Source organism: Blennius ocellaris (genome assembly GCF_963422515.1).
Source record: "Blennius ocellaris genome assembly, chromosome: 4".
NCBI classification, from domain to species: domain Eukaryota; kingdom Metazoa; phylum Chordata; class Actinopteri; order Blenniiformes; family Blenniidae; genus Blennius; species Blennius ocellaris.
In genome coordinates, this window is record NC_137653.1 from 1,631,244 (window position 1) to 1,654,744 (window position 23,501).

Genomic DNA, 23,501 nt, shown 5'->3' on the forward strand with positions numbered 1-23,501 from the left:
TTTAAGAGCGCGAGGCGGAGCCTCCGCCGCGTCCAGCGCGCCGAGCGCCTATAAGACGTTGCTTCACTACAATAGTAGACTTATCTCTCGCAAAAGTGTCAGAATAGAGCCGCGGCGTCGCCGCCGAGTCCGTGGCGCACTGTTCCATGATGCAATAGGGCAGCAGCGGATTATACGAGCTGCGATCGAACCTCCGACCGGAAGCGAGGAGCCGCTTTGTTTTTGACCACAGAGGATTTTAGGGGTCAAGTTATTTAGGTGAGTGAAATGTTCTTGTTTGTGCTGTTGTGCGAAGCCCCCCCCCCCCCCCCCCCCCTTCTTGTTTTCTGTGCCAGCCTGACTGACACACCAGTGATTGATGCAACTCCATCTCCTGAATGGATTATCTATTTATTTAGTTGGTCTCTTTTCTTAATAATTATTATTATTATTATTATGGTGTTGCTTGTCAGACCTCTCCAATGGAGCAACTTCGGCTTAATCAACGTGATGGACATTTGAATGCATATAGATGTGTCTGTACACTGTGTACATTCACAAGAATGTAACTTTTCTCCGCTTGCAGCGCCTCCGACCTGCTCAGGTGCGTCTTTCCGCGCTCCAATATCAATTAGCGTCTTTTGCGCGCAAACAAAAAAAAAAGAGGAAACAACAATTCATTATGCATCATCATTACCTGTTCTTGCCAAATAGCTGCCTTGTGTGTTGTGCCGTGAGTCACCTGCCCGCCGGAGGGCTTTTTAACCATTATGATGCGGGGCCTGTAAAGTGAGGGGGTGTGTGCACGCGCCGCGCTCCGAGCCGCGCGCCGAGCCGCGCCTGCCGCACAGGTAGAGCGGGTATGGTTGCTCGGAAACCGCTGCAGGGGTGTCGGGAGCGGGGTGTGTGAACTGCACCTCCTCCACGGCCTCCAGTGGAGCGACTTCTGCAGGCCTCAGTGTGAGGAACACCCTGATGTTTGCCTATCTGTGACGACCCCCCCCTCACACCCCCTTACACCCCTCCCAAACTCACACTCCTCTATAAAAAGACCTCCATTCTCAGGTCAAATGATCTGATTTAATTGACCTGAGGAATTCCTCATATGGGGGGGGGGGGTTAATGCTCAGCATGACCACATCATTTGTTTAATCCAGTTGCCTGTAAACGTTCCTCCGGTTTAACTGCCGGGATGAACTGTCTTTGCACCTGTTGCCAGAGGAAGCTCCGGCCCCGGGGGGTTCATTATCGGGGATCACGTTGCTTCCCGTCCTCGCCGAACCGAATTGACGGTTGGGGGGGTAGGGGGGTTGGGGGGGGGGGGGGGTGTCGCATACCTTGTTGGGCAGTCTGGCTCGGGCCGATGCCCCGGGCTTCCTGTTTGTTTTAGAGCTTTGTTTCTCGGCAGCTGTCAGGGCGGCACAGGAATATGGCTCATAGGAGACCAGGAGCGAGGGGGGGGGGGGCTGAGGGGGGCCGTGTTCTCCTCAGTCATCACTCCTGCATTATAAGGAGGACGGCTCGTCTCCGCACAAGAGATGGCTGCACCTGTTCTGCTGATTTTTCAGATCAATGCTGCACAGAGAGTGTGTTAACCCGCACGGCTCAAAACCTCTCAGACTAAAGTGGACCTTTTTTTTTTAACTCGTAAATCCAGAATATAAAGTCCCCATCGTACTTGTCTCCCAATATCCCAGAACCGCCGCGGCGGTGCAAGGTTTCCATCCCCGTGGGAGTTGTACACATTGTTTACTCAGGCCTGACACATACTCGACATGACGGAAACGCTCGGGCCCTTTGACACGAGGAGCTCTTGCGACATCAGGTGTATCTCCAGTAACCGGAGGAGCCCCTCGCGCCGCCGCCGCCGCGCCGCGTCGCAGCGCTCCGGACACGTTTTCCAAACGCTCATAAGTCAATAAAGCGTCTGGAGGCAGAGGAACGTTGCGAGATAGCAGAACATTGCTTCACTCGGGGAGGGAAAGATTTGCTGAATGTAGAAAACGGTCATTTGTTTTTGCTTTAGATTTTTCACAGTTGTTTGATCTGTTGTTAATAGATCAAAGCTTATTTCTTTTTTTGAGTTTCACAACACATGAGCTTGTCTGTAAACTTCATTCAAGGCCGAGATCTTGTACAAACGTCGACACGATGGGTAAACTCTTTAAGTGACGCTGCTGTTCTCAAGGCTTGTCGGCTGGACCTTCTGACACTCAACATCTCGTCTGCAAAGTCGGAACAAAGGCTCCTCCAGTCCCTCTCCGATATCGGGAGACTACCCGTCTATTCTCCACGCAGGATTCCACTCACTTTCCCTCGGTTCACCGTTGCTGTTGTTGTTTTTGTCTCCGTGTCGCAGGTGCACCCGAAGCAGCCGGCCGGGCGATCCCAGTGTTTCCTGGCTTTGATGCGACCCGAGTGTGTCTGGAGCATGTCCACAGTGGGCCTGACTGCCCAGGAGATCTCTTTTCCCATAGAAGACCCCTTCCTCCGGGGGCGGCGACTGCCACAGCATGGCTGGATCCAGACCCTCGTGGAACCAACGCCACGAGCTGGACAAGTGAGTGCGAGGGATGGACGGTCCGTTGTGGGAGGGGGGGGGGGGGGAGAGGAGGAGGAGGAGGAGGAGGAGGAGGAGGAGGAGGAGGAGGGCGGGGGGTTAACCTGCAGAGTTGTCTGATTGTTGAAATGCGCATTTTCTTCTCCAGCAGCTTCTACTTCAGCATGAACTCTCCAAACACGGATTACAGCAGTCGAGTCCAGCACAAAGCTCCGCCTCCAAGCTATGAGAGTAAGTTTGTGAAGAGACATTAAATTCTGAGCTGTTTGATTTATTTATTTATTTATTTTAGTGTGAATGCAAAGGCATTCACACTCTTGAGATTCAAAGCTTACTTATTATTATTCTGACACATTGTTTGGCGCGCTTCTCCCATAATTCTTAACCGATTTTGACCATTCGAATATCAAAACGTGCACATTTTTTCGGGGATAGTGGATGTGTTCTAACTGTTAAAAATCTTTTCAACTTTTTGAGATATTTTGACTTTTATGCGAATATATTCACTTTGAGCTCAGTCCAGATGCGGAAATCAAAGCTTTGATCTCACAAGTCGGTGTCCAGGCCACTGCAGTATTCACACACGCATTTGCTTCAGGAAATGCATCTAGTTTTCAGTTGAATTGATGTTTTTATCAACTCTAATCTCCTCTTCGTCTCCCAACAGGGCATAAACACAGTCCCAGCTCGCAAAGGTTACCGCCAAAGAAATCCCGGCCCTCCCTCCTCCCTCTGACCTGCAGCACCGACTCTTCCACCCCCAGCCCCGTGGACAATGACCAGGTGGTCCCCTCATTCCAGAAACTCTCCTTCTACGAGTGCAGCAGCCCCACGCACACTCCGGACCGGTGTTCCAAGCCGCTGCCCCCCATCCCTTTGCGGACGGACGTGTCCCCCGTGGACAGCGAGGTGGAGTTCTTCACCAGCACGGACGAGAGCCGCCGCCTGGTGTCTGATCAGTGTTCCAAGTCCTCGCCGTTCCGGTACGGCGTCCAGAGCCGACGGAGCTTCAAGAACTGCGGGCAGATTAATTACGCTTACTACGACGGCCCGGGTAGCGCCTGAGAGCACGCAGCAGCATCATCGGCATCAGCAGCAGCAGCAGCAGAATCCGACCCCCGCTCTGCACGAAGTGCGGGAACTGAGTGAGAAGCATCATCATCATCATCATCACCATCAGCAGCAGCCTCCTCAGCCCGCCGCCTGTCAGAGGCAGCAGGAGAAAAGTCGGCGGTTGCGGCGGTCCCACTCGGGCCCGGCTGGATCTTTAAACAAACCGTCGCTGCCGCGCCTCACGTTCCCCCGGAGCCCCGTGGACTGCCCCCACAGACAGGAAGTGCCCCCTCCCATCCCGCCGCGCCTGAACCAGAAGTCGGGCGACTGCCGCCGCTGGTCGGCAGAGGTTCCGACGTCCGGGGCGTACAGCGACGACGACAAGCCGCCCAAGGTTCCGCCGAGGAACCTGCCGCCGCCGCCGCCGCTGCTGCTGCTGTGCCGGGGGAGCAGCCCCCGGACGCCCAGCCCCAAGAGCCTCCCCACGTACATCAACGGGGTGATGCCCCCCACGCAGAGCTTCGCCCCGGATTCCAAGTTCGTGAGCGGGCGGGGCTTCCAGAGACAGAACAGCGAGGGCCCGCCGTGCATCCATCCCATCATGGAGGACGGCATAAAGGCCAGCGCCACACACTACTACCTGATGTGTTCGCCCGACGACTCGCCCTGCGACTGCCACACCAGGAGGAAAGCGCCCGTGGACTTGGTGTGAAGAGGTCTGGTGGGAAAGTCGCCGAGGACTCGGCCGTGCACGAGCGGAAACGGTGAACCTGGATGCTAATGACCCTCAAACTGCTGCTTTTAACAGTTTATTTTAAATTTTTCTTTGAGTTTACCCTCCATGTATTGTGAACACACAGGGTATGTGTGCGCCGCATGCAGTTACTGGCGATGTTGGAATCGCCGTCTTGTGGGGCCGACTTCAACATCGTAGAGCTTATTTTTGATATTTGTTTTTGTTTTGTTTTTTGATTTCACGACATTCAATATTGTGCCGTTTGTAGTTTCTTTGCCGACGATGCGGTTCCGTGAGAAAAAGGGTACAAGCGGGCCTTGAACCTCGCGCTCAGTGTTTAAATGTCGACAGTGGCGTGGATGTGTTGTTGTGAGTTAGTTTTTGTTTTTTTTAACTTGGGGGCGTTTCGATGCTGCTTTCGTGTCTCACAAGGGACAAAAAGGGTCAGTAGTGTGTCACTTAATATTATGAAGTACAAATACAACCCCAACGCCTGTTGATTTTTTTTTTTTTTTAACTAAATGAAGGATGCTCCAACACACGGACGCGGTCGCTTCTTGTATTTGCGACACTTATTTGCAGATCCTGTCGTAGTAAACGTGTGTTTTTGTTTTTGTTTTTGTTGTATTTTTCTCTCACATGGCACATTGTCATGGTACATGTTGTACTTAAGAGGTGGGTACATTACTGGTAGCTATGCATGTTTCCACTGGAATGTCTAGTGCAGCTTATACGATGTGGACGTGTGTTGATGAGCGCGTTTGTGAACGGCAGTGACTTTCTGGTCAGAGATGCTTGTTACTGTGTGTGTGTGTGTGTGTTTTGGGGGGGTTTTATTTGCGTACGTACATGTGCTTTTACTTCCTGCAGATCTGTTGTGTCGCACAGAAATCGGTCTGTTGAACATAAAAGTGAATGTATGTGATTCTTACTGAAAACCCCCTCAAACCATTTTTTTTTTTTTGTCAAACTGTGAGTCATCGCTTGGAACGTTTTGTGTTTTTTTTGTTGTTGTTTTTTTGCCTCGAGTACTACCTCACTTTGATAAAACTCTTTTTTTTTTTTTTTTTCCCATCAGTAAAACAGTTTCTGTTTTAAATTGTGTCCAAAGACAAAAAACAAATCTGACCAGATTTAATCTTCAAAAAAGACGAGGTAACTCGCTCCACATGTGACCTGATGCAATTTAACACAAAAAGAAATGATAATAAGTTACAGTTGAGAGAGAGAGAGCGACGCGGTCGATTCTAACCGGATATCCTTAAACGGAGATGGTAGATCAGGCCTGTTAATACAGAAGCATTACAAAAGACACTGCAGGGTTTACCTGCCTGACACAGACTTTCCTGTTCTGCACATGCATTCCTGCCTTACATGATTGCAGTGGGTGTGGTCTGAAAGACTTTGGCTGCTGGCAGCCCAGGAAAAAATATATATATATATATGAATTGTTGTTGTAGATTATTCACGGAGAGCCAGGACGATGTAGCAGACGTATCGAAGTTATCAAACGCGGATAACTGCTGAGGTCAATCGGTCATTGAAGTACAACCTTTTCCCTCCCGCCGCCTCGCTTTCCACTTTAAATGTGCCACGAAAACAAAACAAAAAATAACAAACAAACAAAAAAAAAAATGTTTACATCTCACACCGACGCTATTTAATCTTAAGGTATTCGTATGTCTTATTAGAAATAATAAAACTGAATTGAAGACCAGTTTGTCAAGAAGTAACTTCTCTGCTGTGGTGAAGACCTGCACTGTTCAGTATGCTGTGTACAGTATTTAACAATTCCATTTGTCATGAATAGTTCATATATAAATAGTCTTTTAAAAGAAAATAAAAAAAATAAAATGACTTATTTATGAGCTCGCCTGCTTTTTCTTTCCTGAGTCCGTCAAGAGTTAAAGTCTGTCAGCTGTTTGGCCTGTTTTATCAGCCTCACACACCCACAGGCTGAGCCTTATTGTGACTGGCCTCTCTCCAGAGAAAGGAGAGTGACAGGTGTACAGTACAGAGCCTTCCTCTTCCTGGTTGCAGCAACATTTCCTCCAGCAGCTTTAAAAAAAAAAAGAAAAAGAAAAGCTGCAGCTTTCGTCTTATTCTCGTGTGGAAATACAATTAAATTCAAAATATGACTGTGGCGTTGAGGCGCCTCGTTTACGTTTGTGCAGGTTTGCTGCTCAGAGCGTGCAGCAGCAGCGGCTGCAGGATTGTTCCGGAGGAACAAAAGGCCGGCGGTTGTGACGATCTGGGACGCTCTTGCTAACCCTTTCACCTGCTTCCTTCCCCTCCCGAGGCTGGGGGGGGGGGGGGGGGGGGGGGTTCTGGTGGCTGCAGACACTTTCTGGTGGAGGAGAGCTGCAGCACCACAGTCTGCCTCTGGAATCCTTCAGTTAGTTAGTTTTAAAGCAGAAACATACTTTTGCATTGCTCTGCCACATAAAGACATTGGGCCTTTTGGCCTGAAGGCCGACATGGGACTTTTTAAAAAAAAATAAAAAAAACGAAATTTTCACATTTTGCATGACTTCTGAAGCATTTTTTTGTTCTCTTATCAAGTCAGACGTCAAAAACTGATGAAGGATAAGTAAAAAAAAAAGAACAAAAACAACCTCAAGCTGTACATAGTCTAAAACCACCATTACACACACACACACACACACATACACACACACGCACACACAATCTCAGCTCTTTTGTTCCGTCTTGACGGGATAACAAGTGTGGCCACAGTAAATTATTACCTCTGGTGACGCTGCTGATGCAAGACGTGTGACTCAACTTTAAGTGGCTTCGATGGTTTAAAAACCACGTAAATTATGATTATGGTCCAATTAAGCCGCTGCTCTCCACCTCCGCCTGCGTGCAGAACGTTCTGCACGCAGCTGCTTCAGTCCAGAAACACTTTGTGGACGTTTATTGTCTTTAGCCCATTTAGAAATTTAAAGTGTGTCACAAAAAAAAAAAAAAAAAAAAAATCCCAAATTAATGAAAATTAGTGGCTTTATTGCATCTTGTATGATCAGGTTTTTCCTCGTTACTGGCCATTGTTACATGATTGGTTCTAATTTCACAGTGGGGGAAAAGAAAGACGGTTAATTAAAAGACTTTTAAGATTTATTTGCTAATTTACTCAACTTAAAATGTAGAGAAATGCAGTCATGATTTCCAGACAATGACCATAGAACTCAGCTCAGCTCAGGTTAAAAACATGCTTCAAAAAAATAAAATCAAGAAATAATTCTTCAAGTCAACTTTTGGTAGACATCAGTCGCACGGCACTTTTCTATATCAAAGTGGGGGGGAAATAAAGTAAAAGTAGTTTTTCAGGTTTCAGGGCTGCAGCCAGTGATTTGTGAGGTTTTACCTGAAGCTTAAAATTGAAATAGAATCCCATTAAAATAAAGACATAAAGACGCTGTAATGAAGATTCACGTCTCCATTTATTTCCCCACATGACAAATCAGGAAATGTGAATGAAGGGATCATTTAATATCATCGTAATGATAATAATCATAATAATAATAATAATAATAAACACTTTTGACGAGTTAATTTAGTTCCTGTTTCACGTGAAACAAGTTCTCTTAGTTGTTGTGCTTGTTTTGTGTGGCAATGTTGACTGAAATTAAAACATTTTTATTTCAGAATAATACTTTTAAGAGGCCAAGAAAGGTAAATTCAACAAAACTCACTCAAGCCCAAAACAATCAAACTCAACATTTACTTACTTGTGAAGCCTGAACATCGACGTGAGCGTTAATAAAACACGTTTGTCCTGAATGACCAAGTGAATTCACTTCATCCCTCGATTGTGTTTACATTTGTTAGTTGTTTTTAAAAGAATAATAATGAATAAGTAAACAAATAAATGAACAAACAAACATATAACAAGCCTTTCAAATGAAACCCTCCAAACTGATAATATCTCCAGGTTTGTTATTTTATTTTGTTTTTTAACTGCAATTTGTTGTTTCTGGTTTATAGTGTATTATATCGTACAGTGCAATCAACATCATTATCTTTGATGTTAAAAACAACAAAACAAAACGATCTTGTCTTTTTCTATTATATTAAAAAAATAAAGTAAACTAAATCTGAATAGAATATAACAGCAGCTTATTGATTCGGGTTCAGCGGGAAACAATAAATAAAGGTTTCCGTACATTGCGAAGTAAATTTGGTCGTATTTACTTGCCTTTGGATCTGATCTGATCTCACTTCAACACACCTGATAGTGATTATTATTATTATTATTATTATTATTATTGGCTTATGACCAGAACAAGCAGGACTGGGAGTGCCGGCCGTACTATGGGCTCGTCTGCTTTAGTCTCAATGATCATTTGTTCTTCTTCCTGTTTGATTGTCTGTCGGCTTGCAGTGAGGTTCAACTTCCACTCGTTGAAAAAAATCCATCTTATTCATCCAACTCAGGCCTTTTTGGTGCATGTTTGGTGTGAGCGTTGGAGGAAACGTCCACGTGTGCACAGCTTGAGATTTACTGTCAACATTAAACCTCAAGCTGGAGTTGTATTTTTTTTTTAAAAAGCTCTGCAATCCTTTTCCGTCACGTTCTGCAGCATACCACATCTGTGTGTTTTGTTGCCACAACACACCTTGAGCGCCACTTCTTCCCGTCAAGCGGCGCTGAGTCGGAGACGTGTTGCCAAAGCGCCCAGATCGACTGGAGGTCACGTTATAAAGATAAATCCAGAGCGTTCGGAAAAGGTCTGGTGGGAATCCTGCACAAGGAAGCATGGATTTCTGTGTGGAGCACAAATATGGTTAAATGTGCATTCTCTGATCATTGTTTACTTGCAATTGATTTGTGAATGGAAAAACATTCATTCATAATTGAATGTTTTACGTCTAATAAAAGTGACAAGGTCACGTGTTAAATGGCTTAAATTCAGACGTCCATTCGTGGGAGTTGAGCTTGTTTGATAAACCTTCATTTATTACCTGGAAATGCTTATCTGCATTCGGGTTTATCGCCACGAGATAACAGAATCTCAGTTTTATGTCTTTTTTTTTTGTGTGTGTGTGTAATTTGTGCAAAACCTTTTTAAATGTCGGTCTCCTCGTCGTCTCTATGTGTGGAGGGTAACTGGACTGGAAAAATCTACAAATGTGTGTGTGTGTGTGTGTGTGTGTGTGTGTGTGTGTGTGTGTGTGCGTGTGTGCCGTCTTGTTTAGATTGACCTGTTCTCCCCGGTGGCTGTGAGAGATGGGCAGACAGGTTAATATTTAACTGCGGTGCTGGGAGTTCCATGTCACGCAGGTCAGAGTGCCTGTTGCAGGGAAGGTGCAGGCCTCTGTGGGTGCACTTCCCGTGTTCAGCCACTAGGTGGCGACAAACCCACACACACACACACAAGTGGCTCAGGCCAAACTTGTACTTTGTGGCTCGTGCTGAGCAGCAGCAGGGGTGTTTTAAAGCTGCTCTGCATAAGTAAGTAAGTCATTTGACAGAACGCTCTGGTAAATATGATGAAAAATGAAGGTGCAATTCCTTTAGTTTGATTCCTCTTCATTGCCTCTCGCTTTGTACATTCTGCACAGGCAAAACGTTAAAATATGCACATTTCTGCCACCTAGTGACGAGCTGCAATGATTCCCTCGAGCCTGTGCTGCCACCAGGTGATTTTTTTTTTAATTTAAATTTTTTTTTTAAGAAACGACTTTGTCATTGGGATGTACTGAGGTGTGATGGTGAGCGTGCTCGCTTCATGGCAGGATTACCTCCACTTTGAGTTCAGGTCGTCCTTTCTGTGCCTCCTCCGGTGCAAAAAAAAAAATAGCCGGGAACCTGGAGGTGTTGAATGTGAACGTGTGACAGAAAGATGAATGCACTCTCTGTGGCCAGCGGCCCCATGCAGACACCAGGCAGGGAGTGAATTTATCACTTTGCTCCCTCCACAAGTGTGGCGTCCACACGATTTCCCGTGAAAGTTTCACGGGGAAGATGAGAGGTCAGACATTAAGAAACAGGTGATTTAACAGGCTTCAGGCTGGAGTTTCAGGAACTTGTGTATTTGGAGTGTCCACACTGACTCATCGATCTGCGCCGTTACAACGACTGTGAACGTGAAAAGGTCAAATCCTGCTTCTTTATTAGTTTGGCCGAAGACGACGACGCTGAGTGGAGCGAGGCCACACTGGAACGTGGTGCAGGAGGAGGTTCGGTCGCAGTGGGATGGAAATGTGGGGCAAATTATTGCATCGAGTGAAAAATGTCAAGTTCTGTGGCTCACATGAGTTCGCGCTGGAAAATGTGTACATTTGGGCAAAAATACACCAAATTGGAGCCAAATACTTGAATATTAAATCGGTTTTGTGATTCGATTTGATTTGATTTATTCATTTCGAACGAAGGAACAATTCAAATGAGATGAAACACACGGAAAAGAAAAAGCAATAAAAATGAATAGATAAGCCAATTTCAATGTAGAACACATTTGACTCGTTCTATGAGGGACAGGAAGAAGAAAAAACCTCCATTCTTCACCCTTGACAAATAGAAAAAAAATCCAATAAAATAACTAAACAGGCAGTTAAAAAACAAACAACAAACAAAAAAACAAAACTACTCCAATCGAGCTATTTGTGAAAACAGAATAAATCAAAAACACACACAAAAAAGAACAAAATAAACAAGTGCCATTAATATCAGTGAGATTTACATTCTCCTTCCTCATTTCTGTATTTTTCAAACATACATCTTTTGTAAAAAAAAATTTAAATTGCATTATATTCATACTTTGTTTGATCTTGTCGTCACCATTCCACAAAACCACAGACAGAAATACACATACTTTTAATCCGTTTCAAGTTTAGTTTCCCCCTAAAGTTACACAAGAACTGTCTTTCAACAGTTCTTGTAGGTTTATTTATTACTTTATACTTTATTTGTGTCATCTTTAATTCTAGCAGATCCCCAAACTTTAAGGTGTGTAATTAAAAAAAAAAAAGCAGCATCACTCATTCCTCTATGTAATTTGATGGATGACAATTTCTTTGTTAAGATTTATTGATCCGTGGACGCTGGAGGGATATGAGCAGTTCATTGCTCCGCCCCCCTCCATTCAGGACGCAGGTGACTGCAGCACCTGTGCAATTTAACGGAGTGTAGTGTTTGTGTCCTGTCAGTCTTAGAACCCTCTGAAGCTCTGAAGCTCTATTGAAGGATCCATCTGTCCACCAATAACCCCTCCTCTGGGAGAAACTTGATTTGTGTCGGGAAGTTTATTTTCTACGTTTATTTGTTCAATTGTCTGCATTTCGTTGGACTGCGGGAAATCTTGTGACCTGACGAGTGTCGAGAAGGTGAAGAAGACGCCGGGATGATTGGAAACATGAGGCGAGACACACAGGAGCAGACGGACCCAGAGACCTGAAGACGCCCTGGACAGGACGGCCGGTACGTCCCCTTGGTGTTTCTCCACCGTTCCTCCATCAACGCTACTTTTAACAAGATGCAGGACACAAAAAAAGATTTTAAAAATCACTGACACTGGCGTCTGAATTAGCAAGCTGATTATTTAATGAGGTTACAGGTGGCGAAGTTATATATAATATAACTAAAATCACAACAAATGTCTATTTGAGTTGATGACGTGGTTCAGGGATCTTCTTGATTTGTAGCTTTGCTCATTGGTCGCGTTGTAGAATCTCGTGACGTCTCTCTGCGGTCTTCATCTGGGCTTGATGTAGAAAAGCTCTGGACGTTTTGTCACCACCTGATGAAACGCATGGAAATATGTCAACATTGGAGACGCTGGGATTATTTGATTTTCATTGGTCAGGATTTTAAACACCGACACAGTACCGGAAATGTCGTGTCGACATTTTCAAGCCTTGGTGTGAATCCTCTTGATGAGTAATTGCCCACAACTCCATGATTGTTTTTTCCTAGGGGGGGGGGGGGGATGACAGATTGAACTGGTAGTGTCATGTTCTCTGAAGAATATTAAGAGACATGAGAAGAAACAGGCGGTGGCATACCTTGATCAGTGAAGTCAAAGAAATCCTCCTCGAAATCTAGCAGTTGTCCGTCGTGGGAGTCGTGTCTCCTGGAACGGGTCAGAAGTCAATTTCTGCTCCCGAAGAGGTTGCTGGTTGATCTCCAGCCAAATGTCCTCATACCTGTTTTTCACGACGACGACGGCGATGACGACGACGATCAGCAGCAGGACGGCTCCCGCCAGTGATCCGAACAGCGCCGCGTAGAAGCCCGGGCCTCGGCGGTAGAGGTCACATCGTGGGCCAGAATACTGGTCCAGGCTATTCCGGTAGCAGCTGTGTCAACAAGAGACATGATGCAACTCCATGCATTTCCTGAACCAAATGCGAGTGTGAACGCTGAAGTGGCCTGGACACTCACGAGTGAGATAAAAGTGAGGTCAAAGCTTTGATTTCAAAGTGAGATCAAAGTGAAAATATTTGCATAATAGTCAAAAATATCTCAAAAAGTTTAAAAGGTTTCGAAATGTTAGAACATAGCCACAATCTACCCAGAAATGCGCACGTCTTGATGTTTGAACGGTCTAAATCGGTTCAGGATTGTGGGAGGAGAAGCGTGCCAAAAAAATGTGTCAGAATAATAATGATGAGAAAGATTTCAATCTCGAGAGTGTGAATGCCTTTGCGTTCACACTGATGAGACTATGCAGTGCACCGGTATAATCCCCCCACTCTCCAAACGGTCGTGGCTTACTCGCAGACTGGCCCGTCGTCGATGTGATTGCGACACCGTCCGTGTCGATTGCAGTAATCGGGGTTGGTCTTGCAAGGTCCCACGCACTGCCATTGACCGTCGACGATCTGGGCCGTGTAGTTGGCAAACCCCGAGCAGTTGACGTAAGGCTTCAGGTCGCTGACGTCTGATTTGATCGAAGCACAACAAACCGACGTGTTTGGAATGACGTCGAACGGAGAAGCCGGACAGACGCCGGTTCGCCGTCGGACGACTCACGTGCAATCGGAGGCGCCAGGAAGGTGACTTCATTCAGCTGGACGCTCGTGTTGCCGAACGCCTGAGAAATCTTCAGGAGGTTTGTTGTGCTGTTCAGGATCTTCGTCAGTTTTTCTTCAAGCTGAGTGTTGATGAACTGGATTTGATTTTCGCTGTTCGGATAGTTGTAGACCGCCACACTGTCTGCGACAACTGACCCCGGTCTGTAGGAAACGTGGAGAAATATTTCACAAGATCAAGCTTGATTTAGATTTTTTTTTAATAATTTAGATATCAATAAGATTTGGGGATGACTTACGATAATGTCTTGACCTTGACTGTTTTATAGGCTTGTGGCTCTGCTTGTTTGCAAAATGTGTCAAGCTGCAACACAAAACGGAATGAATCGATGTACATTTATGATCAAAAAGTAGGAAACTCTAACGCATCATTACAGACTAACTTTGTGTGATTCAACTGTATTTTCTATAATTTCTATAATACAGTCTTGCAAGACGAACAAAGGCACAGAAAGTCAATTTGATGATCGAATAAATCACGCATGAAAATATTAGAATTCTTTACCTGCTCTTCTAGTTTACTGATGAAGTCTAAGGATTGAGGTGAACTCATGTCATTAAATGCATCCACGTAGGTGACGTTGATTTTCAGAGTAACGTTTGCTTGTCGAGTTGGGATTGCCTCTGTGTCTGTAAGAAAAAGTAATGCAATGACATTATAGTAAATGTAGGTTTTATAAACAGAAAGGCTGGTTGATGATTGAGATTTAAAGTCTCACCGATGTTGACGGAGATGTTGTTCTCTACAAGCGTGCATTCGTCTCCAAAGACGGAGTCTTTACAGCGACACTGACAAGCTCCCAGTGTCACATTAAAGACACAACTGCCTCCGTTACACTGACAGCCGGGACACTGGGGGGTTGTAGAGGCAGAAGTCATGGGGGAAGTCGCGTTCGATTTTTCACTTGTTGCTTCACTCGTGGCTGCAGCAGTGGGCGGAGACGAATGTGTGGCAGGTGGTATTATTTGAGTTGTTGCTGTCGTGTTTGGACTTGAAGGTGTTGGCGTCACTGTGTCGGTTGCGTCTATGGAGGTGGTCCATGTCACTGTCTGTGGCGTCAGTGTCGTTGACACAGACCAGGTGGAGAACATGGCTGGAGGCTGAGACGTTGTGGAAACAGACGTTGTGGGTGTGTTTGTATTGACTGACGTAGAGACGGGCTGGTTGGGCGTCAGAGGGGTGGTGTTTGGATAAACTGTTGATTTGATGGTTGATGCTGCTGTATCCAGACTACTGACTGAAGGCTGAGACGTGGTTTCAGGTGAAGTTGTACTGGATGGTGACGCGTTGGGACTGGCAGACGTTAAAGGACCAGTGATTGTAGCTGCAGGATTTGAGGAAGGTGACGCAGACATAGATGTTGGTGCCATTTGTGAAGTCAATGTGGCCATAGAGACTTTGTTGGGAGACGTTTCTGCCGTTATTGTGGTTGTTTCTGTCTCGGTCGACGGCTGTGTGGAAGTGGCAGGTTCAGTTTTCTCAGGAGTGTGAGAAGTAGATGTTTGAGGAACTTGCGTTGTATCAGGCTGAACGGTAGTGTGCATTGAGGACTGCAGCTCTGGAGGGTCAGGTCTGGTGGTGTCTGACAGAAATATGGTGCTTGATGATGATTGGTCGTTCATAGCGAGTGTCGAGGTCGACTGAGTTGATTGAGGAGTTTCTAAGGAGGTCGCCATGGTTCCAGATGTCGACTGTGCTTCTGTGGAGAACAACGTTCTTGATGCTGATGTTTGTTGGCTTGTTGTTGCTTTTCCTGTCTCCCTGGTAGGTGATGGTGTTGTTCCTGTGTTTGGAGGGAGTGAGGTTTGAAGACTTTGAGACGTCTGTGGCTGAAACGTAGAGCCAGCAGGGGAAGGACTTTCTGTTGTTTCTGTAAAACTGGTTGTGTCTGACAGAACTGTGGTGGTTGATGAATGTTGGTCATTTGCACTGAATGTAGACTGAGGCGTTACTGAGGGTGTCACCACAGGTCCAGATGTAGATTGTGGCTCTGTGGAAGCAGATGTCATCGTTGCTGATGTCCCTTGGCTTGACGTAGATTTCTCCGTCTCACTGGTAGGTGATGGTGTTGTTCCTGTGTTTGGAGGAAGTGATGTTTGAGGAAACTGAGATGTTTCAGGTCTGAATGTAGAGCCAGCAGTGGAGGGATGTTCTGTTGTTTCTGTAAAACTGGTTGTGTCTGACAGAACTGCGGTGGTTGATGAATGTTGGTCATTTGTTGTGAGTTTCGCATCAGACTGTGTTGATGGAGAAATTTCTGATGGTGTCACTACAGTTCCAGATGTAGATGTTATGGTCGCTGATGTCTGTTGGCTTGTTGCTTTTTCTACGTCAGTAGTAGATGATGGTGTTGTTCCTGTGTTTAATGGAACTGATGTTTGAGGAAACTGAGTGGTCTCAGGACTGAATGTAGAGCCAGTGGTGGAGGAATGTTCTCTTGCTGACGTAGATTTCTCTGTCTCACTGGTAGATGATGGTGTTCCTGTGTTTGGAGGCAGTGAGGTTTGAACGAAGTGACTGGTCTCCATGTCAATTGCAGAACCAGATGTCGATGGATGTTCTGGGTTCTTGGTAGAAATGGTTGTTTCAGAGAGAACCGTGGTGGTCGAAGAGGATTGGTCATTTGTAGTGATGTCAGAGTTGGGTTGTGTTGATGGAGGAGTTTCTCCAGGCGTCACCACACTTCCAGATGTAGACTGTGGCTCTGTGGAGAAGAACGTTCTTGCTCCAGATGTTTCCTGGCTTGTTGTTTGTTGCTGCCTCTCAGTAGTAGTTGCTTGTGGTGTTCCTGTGTTCAGGGGAAGTGATGATTGAAGAGTTTGAGACGTCTGTGGCTGAAACGTAGAGCCAGCAGGGGAAGGACTTTCTGTTGTTTCTGTAGATTGTGGCTCTGTGGAAGCAGATGTCATCGTTGCTGATGTCCCTTGGCTTGACGTAGATTTCTCAGTCTCACTGGTAGATGATGTTGTTCCTGTGTTTGGTGGAATTGATGTTTGAGGAAGCTGAGATGTTTCAGGTCTGAATGTAGAGCCAGTGGTGGAGGAATGTTCTGTTGTTTCTGTGACACTGGTGGTGGTTGATGACGGTTGGTCCTCAGTAGAGAATGTAGAGGTTGATTGTGTTGATTCAGGTATTTCCGATGGTGTCATCAGAGTTGTAGATGTTGAGTGTGGTGCTGTGGAAAAGAACGTTATTGATGCTGATGTCTCTTGGATTGTTGTTGATTTCTCAGTCTCACTGGTAGATGATGATGTTCCTGTGTTTGGAGGAATTGATGTTTGAGGAAACTTTGTCTCAGGACTGAATGTAGAGCCAGCGGTGGAGGGATGTTTGGTGTTTCCTGTGAAGCTGGTTGTGTCTGACAGAATTGTGCTGGTCAGTGACGATTGGTCATTTGTAATGAATATAAACGTTGACTGAGGCGTGTCAGAAGGTGTGACCACTGGTCCGGATGTAGACTGTGGTTCTGTGGATGAAGATGTTGTCGTTGTTGACGTCTCTTGGCTTGTTGGCTTTTCTGTCTCGGTAGCAGATGACGGAGTTGTTCCTGTGTTTAGTGGAACTGATGTTTGAGTAAACCTGGTGCTCTGCTGCTTCAATGTAGAGTCGGCAGTGGAGGGATGTTCTGTTCTTTCTGTGAAACTTGTGGTGGTTGACAGAACTGTAGCGGTAGATAAATGTCGGTCATCTGTAGTGAATGTAGACATGGACTGTGTTGATCCGGGTGTTTCTGAGAGTGTCACCACAGTTCCAGATGTAGATTTTGACTCTGTTGATGAAACTGTTATTTGTGCTGAAGTTGACCCCATTGATTGTGTCACTATTGAAACAGAGTTTGCCTCAGTGGACGAAGACAGCATTGCTGTCGTTGTTTCCAGGCTGGTTGGTTGAGCCTGAGTTGTGGAGGAACTGACTTCATAGCCACTGTGTCAAAGAATTAAAAACATTCAGAAGAGTCTATTTACATGCAATACAAAAAATGTCAAACAATAGACAGTTACAAATGTTAAATCTGCACGTCAATATTCAGACACTGGCTCACCTGCAGACTGGCCCTTTGTAAATGTCATTTTGACATTCTCCTTTTTGATGGCAGAAATCGGGGTTTGTTTTACAAGGTCCCACACACTGCCACTGGCCGTTGATTGTTTCAGCCGTGTAGTTTGCCAACCCAGAGCAGTCAAGGTACGGTTCCAAGTCTGTGATATCTATTAGAATATACAGGTTCCAAGGATTAAAATATGTACCCATCACTTTCATTCCCAAAGAGAAATTACAATATAAAGAAATGAAAATCGGATGAAGAAACACTCCGGGACACTCACTGTTAATGGCAGGTTCCTGAAAGCTGACGTCTTTCAACTCAACACTTATATTCCCAAAGGCTTGAGAAATCATGTTTTGGTTGCTGGTGTTCTTCAGGATTTCATTCAGCACCACATCAAGCCCAGTGTTGAGGAAGTGAATCTGATCTTGGTCGTTGGGATAGCTGTACTCCGCCACACTGTCGGCCACAACGCTCCCAGGTCTGCAGTGGAAACGCACAAAAACAATAAAGTTACGATGGCAAAACAACTTGGCACCAACCTCAGTCATGAACAAGCGGCGTTGACTTACGACAACTTTGTGACTTTTACTGTTTTATAATTTTGTGGGTCTGCTTGTTTGCACAGGACTTCAAGCTGTAAGTAGAACAAGTTCAATTACAGCATGGTTATCGAAAAGAAACTGTCATGTTTTGACCTGTAAATATCAGAAACGGAGCAGAATAGGGAAAATAAAAGAATTGAAGGAAAGCTCACTGGTTGGTCCTGCTTTCAAATAATCTAGTTTATAGAATAAAAGTGATGATTCAGTGACAAATATTTACCTCTTGCTCGAGTTTCCTGATGAAGTCCTGTGACTGAGGCGAGCTTAAATCCTTGAAGTCCTCCAGATAGGTAGAGTTGATTTTCAAGGTAAGATTTGCTTTTCGACCTGGTATTTTTTCACTATCTGCAAAGTTTGTGATTTAGTTCTATTGTTAATGCAATTACACGATCAAGTGGAGCACACATGATGGAAATTAAAGAAAACAGAAGCAGGAAAGATTGTGAATCTGTTAGTTTTTGAAGGAGTCGGGGAAGGAAGGAAGGAAATTCTTACCAATTGTTGCAGACGTCTCATCTTGTCCAATCGAACATTGATCTCCAAAGACAGGACCTTGACACTGGCACTGACACTTTCCAGCCGTCGCATTGAAAACGCAGCTTCCTCCGTTACACTGACAGTCTGAACACTGAGGGGTTGTTGAGAGCGTTGTGGCAGGGCTGGAGACGGTGGATTGTGAAGAGGCCACTGTGGTGACCCTGTCTGTACTCCAGACTCCTGACCATGTCCAAGACTTGGAGGTTGAGGTCACTGGTGAAGAGGTTTGAGGACGGCTGCTTGAGGTTTCACTGGGTTCACTTGTTGCTTCACCAGTGACGGCAGGAGCAGCTGGTGTTGAATGTGTGGCCGGTACCTGGGCTGTACCTGGAGTATCTGGGCCTGACCTTACAGTAGACGTATGTAAAGGTGTTGGCGTCACTGTGTCGGTTGAGTCTATGGTGGTGGTCCATGTCACTGTCTGTGGCGTCAGTGTCGTTGACACAGACCAGGTGGAGAACATGGCTGGAGGCTGAGACGTTGTGGAAACAGACGTTGTGGGTGTGTTTGTATTGACTGACGTAGAGACGGGCTGGTTGGGCGTCAGAGGGGTGGTGTTTGGATAAACTGTTGATTTGATGGTTGATGCTGCTGTATCCAGACTACTGACTGAAGGCTGAGACGTGGTTTCAGGTGAAGTTGTACTGGATGGTGACGCGTTGGGACCGGCAGACGTTAAAGGACCAGTGATTGTAGCTGCAGGATTTGAGGAAGGTGACGCAGACATAGATGTTGGTGCCATTTGTGAAGTCAATGTGGCCATAGAGACTTTGTTGGGAGACGTTTCTGCCGTTATTGTTGTTGTTTCTGTCTCGGTCGACGGCTGTGTGGAAGTGGCAGGTTCAGTTTTCTCAGTAGTGTGAGAAGTAGATGTTTGAGGAACTTGCGTTGTATCAGGCTGAACGGTAGTGTGCATTGAGGACTGCAGCTCTGGAGGGTCAGGTCTGGTGGTGTCTGACAGAAATATGGTGCTTGATGATGATTGGTCGTTCATAGCGAGTGTCGAGGTTGACTGAGTTGATTGAGGAGTTTCTAAGGAGGTCGTCATGGTTCCAGATGTCGACTGTGCTTCTGTGGAGAACAACGTTATTGACGCTGATGTTTGTTGGCTTGTTGTTGCTTTTCCTGTCTCCCTGGTAGGTGATGGTGTTGTTCCTGTGTTTGGAGGGAGTGAGGTTTGAAGAGTTTGAGACGTCTGTGGCTGAAACGTAGAGCCAGCAGGGGAAGGACTTTCTGTGTTTTTGCTGAACGTGATTGTTCCTGAAAGATTCGTTGTAGTTGCTGATGGTTGGTTATTTGTAGTGACTTTAGTAGCAGACGGAGTTGATGGAAGAGTTTCTCCAGGCGTCACTACAGTTCTAGATGTAGATTGTGGCTCTGTGGATGAAGACATTATCATTGCTGATGTCTCTTGGCTTGTTGTTGCTTTTCCTTTCTCAGTGGAAGATGATGGTGTTGTTCCTGTGTTTAATGGAACTGATGTTTGAGGAAACGGGGTGGTCTCAGCTCTAATTGTAGAGCCAGCAGTGGAGAGATGTTCTGTTCTTTCTGTGACACTGGTGGTGTCCAACAGAATTGTAGTGGTAGATGAATGTTGGTCATTTGCACTGAATGTAGACTGAGGCGTTACTGAGGGTGTCACCACAGGTCCAGATGTAGATTGTGGCTCTGTGGAAGCAGATGTCATCGTTGCTGATGTCCCTTGGCTTGACGTAGATTTCTCAGTCTCACTGGTTGGTGATGGTGTTCCTGTGTTTGGTGGAATTGATGTTTGAGGAAGCTGAGATGTTTCAGGTCTGAATGTAGAGCCAGCAGTGGAGGGATGTTCTGTTCTTTCTGTGACACTGGTGGTGGTTGATGACGGTTGGTCCTCAGGAGAGAATGTAGAGGTTGATTCAGGTATTTCTGATGGTGTCACCATAGTTCCAGATGTAGAGTGTGGTGCTGTGGAAAAGAACGTTATTGATGCTGATGTCTCTTGGATTGTTGTTGATTTCTCAGTCTCACTGGTAGATGATGATGTTCCTGTGTTTGGAGGAATTGATGTTTGAGGAAACTTTGTCTCAGGACTGAATGTAGAGCCAGCGGTGGAGGGGTGTTTGGGGTTTTCCGTGAAGCTGGTTGTGTCTGACAGAATTGTGCTGGTCAGTGACGATTGGTCATTTGTAATGAATGTAAACGTTGACTGAGGCGTGTCAGAAGGTGTGACCACTGGTCCAGATGTAGACTGTGGTTCTGTGGATGAAGATGTTGTCGTTGTTGACGTCTCTTGGCTTGTTGGCTTTTCTGTCTCGGTAGCAGATGACGGTGTTGTTCCTGTGTTTAGTGGAACTGATGTTTGAGTAAACCTGGTGCTCTGCTGCTTAAATGTAGAGTCGGCAGTGGAGGGATGTTCTGTTCTTTCTGTGAAACTTGTGATGGTTGACAGAACTGTAGCGGTTGATGAAGGACCAGTGATTGTAGCTGCAGGATTTGGGGAAGGTGACGCAGACATAGATGTTGGTGCCATTTGTGAAGTCAATGTGGCCATAGAGACTTTGTTGGGAGACGTTTCGGCCGTTATTGTGGTTGTTTCTGTCTCAGTCGACGGCTGTGTGGAAGTGGCAGGTTCAGTTTTCTCAGTAGTGTGAGAAGTAGATGTTTGAGGAACTTGCGTTGCATCAGGCTGAACGGTAGTGTGCATTGAGGACTGCAGCTCTGGAGGGTCAGGTCTGGTGGTGTCTGACAGAAATATGGTGCTTGATGATGATTGGTCGTTCATAGCGAGTGTCGAGGTTGACTGAGTTGATTGAGGAGTTTCTAAGGAGGTCGCCATGGTTCCAGATGTCGACTGTGCTTCTGTGGAGAACAACGTTATTGACGCTGATGTTTGTTGGCTTGTTGTTGCTTTTCCTGTCTCCCTGGTAGGTGATGGTGTTGTTCCTGTGTTTGGAGGCAGTGAGGTTTGAATGAAGTGACTGGTCTCCGTGTCAATTGCAGAACCAGACGTCGATGGATGTTCTGGGTTCTTGGTAGAAATGGTTGTTTCAGAGAGAATCGCGGTGGTCGAAGAGGATTGGTCATTTGTAGTGATTTCAGAGTTGGGTTGTGTTGATGGAGGAGTTTCTCCAAGCGTCACCACACTTCCAGATGTAGACTGTGGCTCTGTGGAGAAGAGCGTTCTTGCTCCAGATGTTTCCTGGCTTGATGTTTGTTGCTGCCTCTCAGTAGTAGTTGCTTGTGGTGTTCCTGTGTTAAGGGGAAGTGATGATTGAAGAGTTTGAGACGTCTGTGGCTGAAACGTAGAGCCAGCAGGGGAAGGACTTTCTGTTGTTTCTGTAAAACTGGTTGTGTCTGACAGAACTGTGGTGGTTGATGAATGTTGGTCATTTGCACGGAATGTAGACTGAGGCGTTACTGAGGGTGTCACCACAGGTCCAGATGTAGATTGTGGCTCTGTGGAAGCAGATGTCATCGTTGCTGATGTCCCTTGGCTTGATGTAGATTTCTCAGTCTCACTGGTAGGTGATGGTGTTGTTCCTGTGTTTGGTGGAATTGATGTTTGAGGAAACTGAGATGTTTCAGGTCTGAATGTAGAGCCAGTGGTGGAGGAATGTTCTGTTGTTTCTGTAAAACTGGTTGTGTCTGACAGAACTGTGGTGGTTGATGAATGTTGGTCATTTGTTGTGAGTTTAGCATCAGACTGTGTTGATGGAGAAATTTCTGATGGTGTCACTACAGTTCCAGATGTAGATGTTATGGTCGCTGATGTCTGTTGGCTTGTTGCTTTTTCTACGTCAGTAGTAGATGATGGTGTTGTTGCTGTGTTTAATGGAACTGATGTTTGAGGAAACTGAGATATCTCAGGACTGAATGTAGAGCCAGTGGTGGAGGAATGTTCTCTTGCTTCTGTGAACCCAGATGTGTCTGAAAGACTTGTGGTGGTCAGTGATGATTGGTATTTTGGTGAGAATGTAGACGTTGACTGAGGAGTTTCTCCAGGCGTCGCCACACTTCCAGATGTAGACTGTGGCTCTGTGGAGAAGAACGTTCTTGCTCCAGATGTTTCCTGGCTTGATGTTTGTTGCTGCCTCTCAGTAGTAGTTGCTTGCGGTGTTCCTGTGTTAAGGGGAAGTGACGATTGAAGAGTCCGAGACGTTTGTGGCTGAAACGTAGAGCCAGCAGGGGAAGGACTTTCTGTGTTTTTGCTGAACGTGGTTGTTTCTGAAAGAATTGTGGTGGTTGGTGATGATTGGTTCACTTGTATGACTGTAGACATTGACTGTGTTGATTGAGGAGTTTCTGAGGGCGTCACCATAGTTCTGGATGTAGACTGCTGCTCTGTGGATGAAGACATTGTTTTCATTGATGTCTCTTGGCTTATTGTTGCTTTTTCAGTCTTGGCGGTAGATGATGGAGTTGCTCCTGTGTCGGAGGTGAAGGATGTCTGAGGGAACTGAGACGTCCCTGCCCTAAACGTAAACCCACCAGTGGTTGGAGGTTCGTTGTTTTCAATGAAACTGGTTGTGTCTGAAGGAATTGTGGTGGTTGATGAGGAATCGTCCTCTGTCGTGAATGTAGACGTTGACTGAGGAGTTTCAGATGTCGACTGTGGGTCTGCAGAGAAGGACATTGTCACTGCTGATGCTTGAGGGCTCGTTGAACTCTCTCTTTCAGTGGTACTTGTTGGTGTTCCAATGTTGTGTGGATCGGATGTTTGAGGGATGCGAGATTCCTCTGGTTGGATCGTTGAGCTAGCAATCCATGGACTCTCTGTGCTTCTGGAGAAACTGGTTGTTTCTGAGGGATTTGTGGCGGTTGATGATGGGGGGTCATTTGCAGTGAGGTTGGTGGAGGGTTGTGGTGTTTCTGTGGACGTCGCCGCACCGCCACTGCTTCTTCTTGGTGTCGTTGCCTCATTACTGTGTGCGGGAGAGGTTTCTGCAAACTGAGCGGTGACTGAGGAC

General features: G+C 45.9%; 1 protein-coding gene across 1 annotated transcript; it reads left to right on the forward strand.

Annotated features, from left to right (window-relative positions):
- Positions 1-227: 227 nt before the first annotated feature.
- On the forward strand, positions 228-4,304 carry errfi1a (ERBB receptor feedback inhibitor 1a; the record flags this gene model as incomplete). The annotated part of the gene is given in 6 exon segments (XM_080494742.1): positions 228-258; positions 2,339-2,470; positions 2,472-2,539; positions 2,688-2,770; positions 3,207-3,594; positions 3,596-4,304. Coding segments are annotated over 5 exon segments (1,332 nt in total). The 5' UTR covers positions 228-258; positions 2,339-2,386.
- Between the last annotated feature and the right edge of the window lie 19,197 nt (positions 4,305-23,501).